The sequence below is a fragment of the Oncorhynchus mykiss genome, chromosome 12 (genome assembly GCF_013265735.2).
Source record: "Oncorhynchus mykiss isolate Arlee chromosome 12, USDA_OmykA_1.1, whole genome shotgun sequence".
In the NCBI taxonomy this organism is placed as follows: domain Eukaryota; kingdom Metazoa; phylum Chordata; class Actinopteri; order Salmoniformes; family Salmonidae; genus Oncorhynchus; species Oncorhynchus mykiss.
This window is the reverse complement of record NC_048576.1, coordinates 70,403,524-70,415,929: the sequence shown is the minus strand read 5'-3', so window position 1 is coordinate 70,415,929 and position 12,406 is coordinate 70,403,524. Positions and strand designations below refer to the sequence as shown.

General features: G+C 45.3%; 1 protein-coding gene across 1 annotated transcript in view; it reads left to right on the top strand.

Annotated features, from left to right (window-relative positions):
• LOC110538191 (inactive phospholipase C-like protein 2) overlaps positions 1–12,406 on the top strand; it is an 88,929-nt gene that overhangs the window by 48,984 nt on the left and 27,539 nt on the right. The window contains exon 2 of the mRNA XM_036938251.1: positions 3,243–5,732. Coding sequence (XP_036794146.1) covers positions 3,243–5,732 — 2,490 coding nt within the window. The remainder of the gene's footprint in view (positions 1–3,242; positions 5,733–12,406) is intronic.

Genomic DNA, 12,406 nt, shown 5'->3' with positions numbered 1-12,406 from the left:
CTATATCGCCTGTTAGGCTGGGGTTAAGTAGCCTAGCGTTGGGGCAGCATTGGGCCAGTAACCGAAAGCTTGCTGGTTGGAATCCCTGAGCTGAATAGGTGAAGAATCTGTTGATGTGCCTTTGAGCAAGGCACTTAGCCCTCATTTCTCCAGGGTCACAGACACTAATGGCTGACCCCTGGCCGTGACCCCACTCTCCAACGGTGTGTCAGGGGGAGTGGGATATGCAAAAAAAACACATTTCCAATTACACACGTGTGAAATAGGACAAATGATTCTTATTGTACCACTGGTGTCTGTTGAGTGAGAGTGAAGTAGCGCTTCTCTTCCCTCCAGCTGAACCGTCTTGGAGGTGGTTCATGTTGTACTATGCCCCGATGATTCCTGCCACTGTTTTGCACAACAACCTATATGCAAATGGCAATAATTTTTTGGAAAGGGGGGTGAAAAACAAACACCTGCATTTATCCTTCCTTAGATTGTTTATGGCTCCCATGACACTGCCCCCGTGGTGGGGCGACCTGGTAAAGCCAAGGCCTGTTTTCGCTGGTGACTGGAGGCAGTTTTCTTTTTACGCCTGCTGTGCTTACCCTTTGATCTGGGTGGTCTGTGTACTGGTCCACAACACCCCATCTGTTACTGAGACGCTTTAACATGCTGTGCTGAGAATCCATAATGGACTAGGCATTTCATTCTTTTCAATACCTTCTGACTGCAAAAGGTTGAAATTCAATGATGTATAGGGTGTCCGCCCACTCTGCCCAGAGTGGGTGAAAACACGCTTTGGTGAAATTTCACTTCCTTATGTTCTAAAAAGCATTTTACCAAGACAAATATGTTCTGAGCCGTTCGGTGGGGTCTTTCCCTAACATATCACTAACATTATGTCCAAGAAGTGGGATTTTGTAACCGATAAAAAGAACAGAGCTGTGTTGATAAAGTGGTGGCGCTTTGAGGATTTGACATGTTGTGGTGGTCATATGAAAAGTTGTTTCCGCGGGTCTCAAAAAGCAAAATGAACATGACACAAGCTGAATTAAACGTAAAAGGCTTTGAAAATAAAAAAGATTGCGTTACACTCAGTACTCCGTTGACATTTCACAGAGATATGCTTGTTTTTCTGAGAAATCGTGATGTTGCATCAGGGATCGTCTGCTACTGCCTGTCAGGTGTAAGATGGCTTTGCTCTGGGGGGGATTTATCAGGTATGTACAAGCATCTGCTGAGGTGGGGAGGGGCATACATACACACTCCTGGATGACCCTGTGACTTTCTTCCCTCCAAAAACACAAAGTAAAGTCTCAGACTTTAGACTTATTCAAATAGAGAGGATTCACAAAAAGTTCAGATTCACAGACAGTAGAGGTAGATTGAGTATCTTTCCGCCATTTAGTGTCATGAAAGATTTCGGAACTCAAGTGACAAGTGACAAGCCGATAGCTCATTATGTCTGATTTGCCTTCATGAAAACCACAAGTCATGAATCGACCACAAGTCGATTCCCACTTTATCTTTCAGTAAGGAAATGTACAGATTCATAGACATTTGGAATAGTTAATGTCACAAATGTCATTATTCCCTGTGTGTGTGTGTGTGTGTGTGTGTGTGTGTGTGTGTGTGTGTGTGTGTGTGTGCGTGTGTGCGCGGGGGTTATCTCACTCTATCTTAGTACACAGGTCCAATAGGGATATTGGACAATACCTGTACTGTATAGTGGTAGGTCTGCATGCCAGTTACAATGAAAGTTTCCCCATTTCTTGGCAGGAGGTATGGAACCTCTTTGCCTGTCTCTGTCTTTCAATTTCTCTCTGTTTATCTCTCTCTCATTATCTCTGTCTCCCCAGTCTTATAATCTGTAAGGATCCAGAGCTGCCCAGGAGTTACTGATGGAGATAAGTCTAATTAGAAGTGCACTTGGCTCTGCAAATATTTCAGACAGGCTCTGCTAATGCCTGTTGTCTGCCTCTTCAAAAGAAATGAATATACAAAGTTAATTCATTCCCCCTTTTGATAAGTTTTAATGTCACGTGCACAAGTAAAGTGAAATGCCTTTCTTGCAAGCTCTTATTCTAACAATGCAGTAATCAATATCTGTAGTACTATAAAATAAAGTAAAGTAGAACAAAACCACATGAGAAGTAAAAAATAAGAAGAAGAAGAACACGAGAAAGTAAGTAAGTATTGGTCAATTCCAATACGATATTTGTGTGCGTGCGTGTGCGTGCGTGCGTGCGTGTTGGAGTGTCAATGTGAGTGTGTGTGTGAGTGAATGTGTCCTGTGAGTGTGCAAAAAGAACAATAACAAAATCTCATTTGTAGCTCTATTGTAGTTTGAAATTGTGCTTTGAAGTTCCTTAGGAGTGTTTGAGGACTTAAACTATTGAAATGTTAGCCAAAACAAAATGGTATCCGCTGTCTTACAGGCCTATCATTAAACTGAGTGCTGCACTTCTAAACGGAAACAGTCCTCGGACGGCCTGCATTATATTACCATTTGTCTTGAGGACAGACCGTGGGAGCCTTCACCACGCAGTTACACAATGTAAACTGGGAGCTGAATAATCAGACAAGGAAATATACATTTTCAACATGCATCTGATTATCATCCCAAAGGCCAATGTCTTTGTGTTGCACAATGCACAATGTTATGAATCTGTTAAAAATAGCATTGATTTAGTTATTTCTTCCGGCAGTCAGGTGTCAGAGCAGGCACGGAATGGGGCATCCATGGCACTGGGCTGGCACTAATGACCAAGCCTCCGGGGGCTTGGCTTGGTGAGGGGTGAGCAGGGGAAAGAAGGGGGTGGCTGCGTGAAAACACAAATGCCCACCATGTCCTCCATAACTGGTCTTCTGATGACTGGTTATTAATGCCTGCTGTCAGGACCAGTGTGGTTTAGCACAGCCCAGAGGGAGGTAAATCAGATCCATCTTTACCTGCCAGCAGCACAGGGACAGTCTGTGTTGAGATTTTGTGTCCACAATGTACACATCCATCCACGTAGGTGTAAACTCTCCTTGCGATGAAAGGACTGCTCTGCTCTGTCTCCTAGTTTTTGACTCTCCTGGCTTATGTAATCAAAGTTATATATCAGTCTCATCAATCTGTTTTATGTGGATGTGTTTGGAAAGAGAAAAGTCAATGTGTTGCTAACGCTCTCTCTCCATATCTCTCTCTCTCTCTCTCTCTCTCTCTCTCTCTCTCTCTCTCTCTCTCTCTCTCTCTCTCTCGTTCACTCCAGGATGGCTCCAAGCAGAGGCAGGTGAGGCAGAAGAAGACTGTCTCCTTCAGCTCCATGCCCAACGACCGCAAGATCAACAGCACAGCCGCCTGCATGGCCTTCATGATGGAGGGCTGCGAGATGAAGAAGGTGCGCTCCAACTCGCGCATGTACAACCGCTACTTCCTCCTGGACCCGGACATGCACTGGCTCCGCTGGGAGCCCTCCAAGAAGGACTCAGAGAAAGCCAAGTTGGAGATCAAGAGCATCAAGGAGGTCCGTCTGGGGAAGAAGACCCCTGTGCTGCGCAGCAATGGCCTGTCCGACCAGTTCCCAGATGAGTGTGCCTTCTCCATCATCTATGGGGACAACTATGAGTCTCTGGACTTGGTGGCCAGCACGGCTGATGTGGTCAGCACCTGGGTGATGGGCCTCCGCTACTTGGTCTCATACGGGAGGCACATGGTAGATGTGGTTGAGCCTAGCCAGCCCAGCCTGAGGACCTCCTGGATCGGATCGGTGTTTGAGCTGGCTGACATGGAGAGGAATGGCCACATCGACCTGTTCAGGGCCACCCAGATCATCAAGGGACTCAACCCGGGCATGAAGGAGTCCCGGATAGAGCTGAAGTTCAAGGAGCTCCAGAAGGCCAAAGACCAGTATGGGGAGGACATTGACATGGAAACCTTTGTGGAGGCCTACTGCGAGCTGTGCACGAGGCCAGAGATCTTCTTCCTGCTGGTGCAGTTCTCCAGCAACAAGGAGTACCTGGACAGCAAGGACCTGATGCTGTTTGTTGAGGTGGAGCAGGGCATGGAGGGCGTGACGGAGGACATGTGCCGGGGCATCGTCCAGAAGTACGAGCCGTCCGCCGAGGGCCGGGAGAAGGCCAGCCTCTCCATTGATGGCTTCACGCACTACCTCCTCTCCTCGGAGTGTCACATTTTCGACCCCCAGCACAAGCGGGTATGCCAGGACATGAGCCAGCCCCTCTCCCACTACTACATCAACTCTTCGCACAACGCCTCCCTCCTAGAGGACCACTTCTGGGGCTCCTCCGACATCAGCAGCTACATCCGGGCCCTGAAGATGGGCTGCCGCAGCCTGGAGGTCATTGTGTGGAACGGCCCCGACAACGAACCTGTGGTGTACGTGGGGAACTCGGTGGCATCTCAGCTAGCCCTCTGCAAGGTCTTGGATATTATAAACCAGTATGCATTTGAGAGCTCTGAGTACCCCCTCATCCTCTGCTTGGTGACACACTGCTGTATCCCCCAGCAGAGGGTCATGGCCCAGCACATGAAGAAGATCCTTGGAGACAAGCTGTACTTGGATGCCCCCAGCTCAGAGGACCACTACCTACCCTCCCCAGAGGAACTCAAGGGTAAGATCCTGCTGAAGGGCAAGCGGCTGCCCCCAAACTACCCCGAGTCAGAGGGGGAGGTGACTGATGAGGAGGAGGGTCTGGAGATGTCCAGGAGGGTGGGAGCAGATGATAAAGACCATCTCAATGGCCTTGGCTGCAAACGGCTGAGGCTGTGTAAGGAACTGTCGGACCTGGTCTCCCTCTGTAAGTCAGTGCAGTTCAGGGACTTTGACATCTCCAAGAGGGATCAGAAATACTGGGAGATGTGCTCTTTCAATGAGGTCGACGCCAACAGGTTCGCCAATGAGTTCCCCGAGGACTTTGTGTGCTACAACAAGCGCTTTCTCTCCAGGGTGTACCCCACTCCGATGCGGATCGACGCCAGTAACATGAATCCCCAGGACTTCTGGAAGTGTGGTTGCCAAATTGTAGCCATGAACTACCAGACCCCGGGCCTGATGATGGACCTCAACCTGGGATGGTTCAGGCAGAACGGGAACTGTGGCTACGTGTTGAGGCCGGCCATCATGAGGGAGGAGGTGTCATACTTCAGCGCCAACGCCAGGGAATCCCTTCCAGGGGTGTCCGCCCAGCTTCTCCACATCAAGGTGATCAGCGGGCAGAATCTTCCCAAGCCCAGGGGCTCTGCTGCAAAGGGAGACGTGGTGGAACCCTACATCTATGCAGAGATCCACGGCATCCCGGCCGACTGTGCCGAGCAGAGGACCAAGACGGTCTCTCAAAACGGAGACAACCCTGTCTTCGACGAGAGCTTTGAGTTCCAGATCAACCTGCCGGAGCTGGCGGCACTACGCTTCGTAGTGCTGGACGACGACTACATCGGAGACGAGTTCATCGGCCAGTACACAATCCCCTTTGAATGTCTGCAGCCGGGCTACAGGCACATCCCCTTGCAGTCGCTGACGGGGGAGTTCCTACCCAATTGCACCCTGTTCGTACATGTGGCCATCACCAACAGAAGGGGAGGGGGCAAGGCCCACAAGAGAGGCCTGTCGGTGAGGAAGGGCAAGAAGGCTCGTGAGTACACCTCCAGCAAGACCACCGGTATCAAGGTGGTAGACGAGCTCTTCAGAGCATCCACCCAGCCTCTGAGGGAAGCCACAGACCTCCGGGAGAACGTCCAGGTAAGTACTTAACATTCATCATATGTACAAACTTTTATCAATTATTTGAAGGAGCATTAAAGGCAGGCACTTTCCCTTGCATACATTACATGTGGAAATGACACCAAGTTGGGTGATGTGGAGATATTAAGCAGTCGTGATTGTCTCTCAGGATGCATTTCCATAATGGAATACGATGAAACTGTTCAATCATTCCACGAGAGATAGAAGGAGACACCAATTAGGAGTGAGGGAGCCTGGGAAGAAATAGTATAGCACAATTAGTAGCTAGACAGGTGACCCCTTAGCACCTCACTGAATAGGAACCAAACGTTGTTGAGGTGACTCTCAGCTCGTTTTCTGTTTGTCGCTCCGATGGATAGAGAAACGTTGCTAATTGTGTTGTATTTACGTGGTGTAAAAGGCAGGAGCCATAAATGAGAATGTCAGTAAAGCTGGACAATTAAAAGGTTTGTGTAAAGTGTCATCATTAAGTGGATGATGGTCTGTGTTAGGCTCTGTGAGCACCCCCCACAGAAATGATAAATGACAAACCAGCCATGTTTCATAATAGTTTATGAACCCCCCCTTCTCCCACTAACATCACCCCTGAGATTATAAGTAGCCATCAATTTATGTTTTGTAATAGTTTATATTTAGATGTTTGTCAGGATTGGATGGCAGTTCGAGTACAGCTTGTAAATTGTTGTTGTTATGATTGAAGGACATAAAATGAAGCTTTTCTCTGTCTTGTCTGGTCTACTGTCTGTCTGTGTGATGATAAAGATGGGAAGTGAAGAGGCTTTACACGCCCTGAATACTTTGTACATCAGCTGTCTGGTTTAGACTGGCAGGCCTCTTGTCCTGCCTGATAGATTTGAGAATAGACTATTTCTCTGAATACTTTGAACTTCATCAGGGTCAGATGTCGACTCAAAGTTTATTGACATTAGAGGTCGACCGATTATGATTTTTCAACGCCGATACCGATTATTGGAGGACCAAAAAAGCCAATACCAATTAATCGGCCGATTTTTTAAAAATGTATTTGTAATAATGACAATTACAACAATACTGAATTAACACTTATTTTAACTTAATATAATACATCAATAAAATAAATTTAGCCTCAAGTAAATAATGAAACATGTTCAATTTGGTTTAAATAATGCAAAAACAAAGTGTTGGAGAAGAAAGTAAAAGTGAAATATGTGCTATGTAAGAAAGCTAACGTTACAGTTCCTTGGTCAGAACATGAGAACATATGAAAGCTGGTGGTTCCTTTTAACATAGGTCTTCAATATTCCCAGGTAATAAGTTTTAGGTTGTAGTTATTATAGGAATTATAGGACTATTTCCCTCATTACCATTTGTATTTCATTAACCTTTGACTATTGGATGTTATTATAGGCACTTTAGTATTGCCAGTGTAACAGTATAGCTTCTGTCCCATTTCACTTCGGTTACACCAGCCTCATCTCGGGAGTTGATAGGCTTGAAGTCATAAACAGCGCAATGCTTGACGCACAACGAAGAGCTGCTGGCAAAACGCACGAAAGTGCTGTTTGAATTAATGTTTACGCACCTGCTTCTGCCTACCACCGCTCAGTCAGATACTGTATGCTCAGTCAGATTATATGCAACGCAGGACACGCTAGATAATATCTAGTAATATCATCAACCATGTGTAGTTAACTAGTGATTATGATTGTTTTTTTTTTATAAGATAAGTTTAATGCTAGCTAGCAACTTACCTTGGCTTACTGCATTCGCGTAACAGGCAGTCTCCTTGTGGAGTGCAACGAGAGAGAGGCAGGTCGTTATTGCGTTGGACTAGTTAACTGTAAGGTTGCAAGATTGAATCCCCCGAGCTGACAAGGTGAAAAATCTGTCGTTCTGCCCCTGAACGAGGCAGTTAACCCACCGTTCCTAGGCCGTCATTGAAAATAAGAATGTGTTCTTAGTTGCCTTAAATAAAGGTATAACATTTTTAAAAATCGGCATAATCTGTGCCCAATCGGCCCTAATTAATCAGCCATTCCGATTAATCGGTCGACCTCTAGTTGACATTGCTTTATATCCCAGGTAGGTTATGGGCTTTTTAACTCCATCAACAACACTTGATTTGCCGAGGAATGGAATGGACCTGGTTCCTTAATAAACCAACTGCCACAGCTCTTGGAAAATAAAAGCTGATTCTAAAAATGTGGAAACACGGAGCATCATAAAACTCATTATACATTTCTCTACTTGTGTCTTCCCTCTATTCTTTCTGAGCTCCATTTCTACTATCTTTCTTAATTGGATTTCCTTCTCTACTACAGTAGCTCAGGGGCACTTATTGTTTCATGTGATGGATTTAGGCCTATTTCAAATCATTTCAAACTGACAGTAGTTTAGGCTGCATAGTCCATTTCCGTCTATCGCTTAGCACTGTAGTTGCATCAACTCGACAATAGCTCTCTTTTTTTCTGAAGAAGAAGGATATTTTCTTAATTAATATTTCTGCAATGATAGTTTGTTGTGAATGGCGTTCATGCAAATATGTTTTCTCAAGGGTTGAGATGGTAGTTTACATAAAGAAGAACTGCAGTGCACACCCATAGCTAGGTCTCAGCCGAATTCAGAACAGTACTTATTATGATGATTGGCAGCCATTTTTACACGGTCTCTACAAGCGCTGAAAAATCTATTGTAGTACCAGTAAATAACAAATGTATGATTATTAAATGTTGTGTTTGTTAGCGAAAGAAGGAAACTAGGTCACTATGTATCTTCAGTCTGTGATCGGTATGAACCCAGGTACGTAGAGCTACCCACTTTCTCAGCTCCCAGATGCTCTGTTTTCAAATCACTATCCCAGATATTTGCACGATTGACTCCTGATCTCAGGTACTATACTTGGTGATCCTCTCAGAGCCTTTAGGACTGTCTCCACCTGTTGTTGTTCTGTCTCAGCCTAAACCCCAACATTGCTGGAGAGCTGTGATAGGTCTGTTCTCCCGCCAGCCAACCTCAATCTAGGCCTAAGGACATGGCAAACAAGAGCCAAGAACCACAATAACTAAGCAGGGGATGTGATTAGAGATCCTGTGGCATGCTGTCATACATTTTTCATTTGTGGAAATTGATGCAGATGATCTTGACTCTCTATTTTCCAAAAAGGGTATCTGGTTTACCCAGGCACTGTTACAGAAAAGGAGATGTTGTTGTGTTCCAGACTGAAAATGAATACTGTAATTTTGGGGAATAGTGTTCCTTACTTATAGTGTCGGTACGGATGTGATAAGTGGAGGGTAATTTTCAGGCAAATGACCGGATACAGTCTATACCAGTAAATAGTAAGTTTAGAGAAATGTTTTCTTGTGAAAAGCAGCTGGACATATTTGGGGACTCGATACAAGCCTCATGCAGTTGTTAAATGTAGATGGAAGCAAGATTCCTGACACAGATACTGTCAGCTAATCATTTTGTCACACTTTATTTGGATAGTCCAGGTTTTCCGTCTCTAGATGCTCTACAGATGGGCATACTAACTGCTTGATGAAGTTACGGTTAGGTTGAGGTTAAGAAAAAGGATTAGGGTAAGGGTTAAGGTAAGGGTTAGGGCTAGGGTTAGGGTAAGGACTACATTTAGGGTTAGGAGAAGGGTTAAGGTTAGGGTTAGAGCCAGGGTTAGGGTCAGTAGGTAGTTGAAATGTTACTGATAGTCTGTAGATAGTCCGTCTCTAGATGCTCTACAGACTATCCAAATAAAGTGTCACCAGTAATTTTATTTCAAATCTGCTTGTGTGTGAGTCAGAAGTTGTGATTACACAATGTTCAAAATAGGCCAGTGACAATGACTCAGTCTATGCTAACACCCCCACATGAAATCAGGGGGGGGGGGGGGGTCTGTACTAAGCATGGAAATGATACACAAGCGAGACATGTTAGTTGTGACGTTTTTGTGTGCATGCAGGAGCTATTCATTTTTCTGTCATAATACAAGGTTTTAGAAGCCAATTACGATTAGGCAACTGGTACAGCAGGTGACCAGATCTGTGTGTGTGTGATGGTGTTTTTGCCAGCATGCACAGCAGCTGCCCTGCTTCCTGAAAGGGAGATGTAAAATGTCCATCTCCCTCAGAGGAACAGCAATAGAAACGGGCAAACAGCCTTTTCAATAGACTGAAAAGAGAGGCCTCAGGCCTGATGTTGAGATGGATGGCGTCAATAACGCACTGTGGTTGGCATCAATGATTTCTTGTAGATGGTCTCCCCAGATGGACCCTGCCTGTACCCGTAGTATACAGTTGAAGTCGGAAGTTTACATACACCTTAGCCAAATACATTTAAACTCAGTATTTCACAATTCCTGACATTTAATCCTAGTAAAAATCCCCTGTCTTAGGTCAGTTAGGATCACCACTTCATTTTAAGAATGTGAAAATTCAGAATAATAGTAGAGAGAATGATTTATTTCAGCTTTTATTTCTTTCATCACATTCCCAGTGGGTCAGAAGTTTACATACACTCAATTCGTATTTGGTAGCATTGCCTTTAAATTGTTTAACTTGGGTCAAATGTTTCGGGTAGCCTTCCACAAGGTTCCCACAATAAGTTGGGTGAATTTTAGCCCATTCCTCCTGACAGAGCTGGTGTAGCTGAGTCAGGTTTGTAAGCCTCCTTGCTCGCACACGCTTTTTCAGTTCTGCCCACAACTTTTCTATAGGTTTGAGGTCAGGACTTTGTGATGGCCACTCCAATAACTTGACTTCGCTGTCCTTAAGCCATTTTGCCACAACTTTAGAAGTATACTTGGGGTCATTGTCCATTTGGAAGACCCATTTGCAACCAAGCTTTATGTGAGATGTTGCTTCAATATATCCACATACTATTCCTTTCTCGTGATGCCATCTATTTTTTGAAGTGTACCAGTCCCTCCTGCAGCAAAGCACCCCCACATCATGATGCTGCCATCCCGTGCTTCACGGTTGGGATGGTGTTCTTCGGCTTGCAAGCCTCCCCCTTTTTCCTCCGAACATGACGATGGTTATTATGGCCAACAGTTCTATTTTTGATTCATCAGACCAGAGGACATTTCTCCAAAAAGTATGATCTTTGTCCCATGTGCAGTTACAAACCATAGTCTGGCTTTTTTATGGCGGTTTTGGAGCAGTGGCTTCTTCCATGCTGAGTGGCCTTTCAGGTTGTGTCGATATAGGACTCGCTTTACTGTGGATATAAATACTTTTGTACCTGTTCCCTCCAGCATCTTCACAAGGTCCTTTGCTGTTGTTCTGGGATTGATTTGCACTTTTTGCACCAAAGTATGTTCATCTCTGGGAGACAGAACGTGTCTCCTTCCTGAGCGGTATGACGGCTGCGTGGTCCCATGGTGTTTATACTTGCGTACTATTGTTTGTACAGATGAACATGGTACCTTCAGGCATTTGGAAATTGCTCCCAAGGATGAACCAGACTTGTGAAGGTCTACAATTATTTTTCTGAGGTCTTGGCTGTTAATGGGCTCCATTAAATAGCCTCCTCTGCCCTGAGACACACAGGACAGAGTAAAGAAGGGAGACTTAAAGTAGACTTCAAGTCTTCATCGAGAAGGCCTGTGTTGAGGGTGCATGGTAATGAGAGAAACCTCAGCACACACTGTCACAGCACCAAAATAGCACCACAATAGCACACCCATTAATGCGTAAATGTATACATGCAGATTGATACTGTATAGTGCAATCTTTTTATTTTATTTTTATTTTATTTATTTTTTCTCCCCAAATTCGTGATATTCAATTGCGATCTTGTCTCATCGCTGCAACTCCCCAACGGGTTCAGGAGGCGAAGGCAGAGTCATGCGTCCTCCGAAACATGACCCGCGAAATCGCGCTCCTTAACACCCTCCCGCTTAACCCGTAAAGCCAGCTGCCCGCCACAAGGAGTCGTTAGAGCGCGATGATCCAAGTAAAGCCCCCCTGTCCAAACCGTCCCCAAACCCAGACGACGCAGAGCCAAATGTGCACCGCACTATGGGACTCCCGGTCACAGCCTGTTGTGACACAGCCTGGGACCGCTGCGCAACTCGGGAGTATAGTGCAGTCTTTTAATTAAAATGTTGGCCATACACGTAAACACACACAAGTCACTCTGGCCAGCTGTAAGTCACTCTGGATAAGAACATCTTTTAAATGACATTATTTGTTCTTTTTTGGCCTACAATCACACCCCGTAACACGCATGGAATGGTATTAAGAAATGCACTATCACACTTCAGTGACCTCTGACAGAGAGTGATTGATCATCTCAAAGAACTACTTTTCCAGGTGATCTACCCTAAACAATAGCAGAGTGAAGTGTGTTCCTCTCACAGGGGATTGGAGAGGAGGAGAGTGGGAGAGGAGACTGGCAGTTACAGGCTCTGTAGGAGTGGCAGGAAATCCATTCAGGTTCTTTAGGATTTAACTCTCCCTTTCCTTTGTGTGTGTGTGCCTTTGTGTGTGTGTATGTGCATACACTGCGTGTGTGTGTTTGAGACAGAGAGAGAGAGAGAGAGATAAATGGAACAAACACCAAATAGAGACTGCATGCAGAATGCTGAAAAAATATCATCCATGTGCAATGTAGAACACCAAATAATGCATGCAGAGCAGAATTAGGCCGATATCCGCTAATGATCAAAATCCGGAAAAAAGACGTTAAATTCT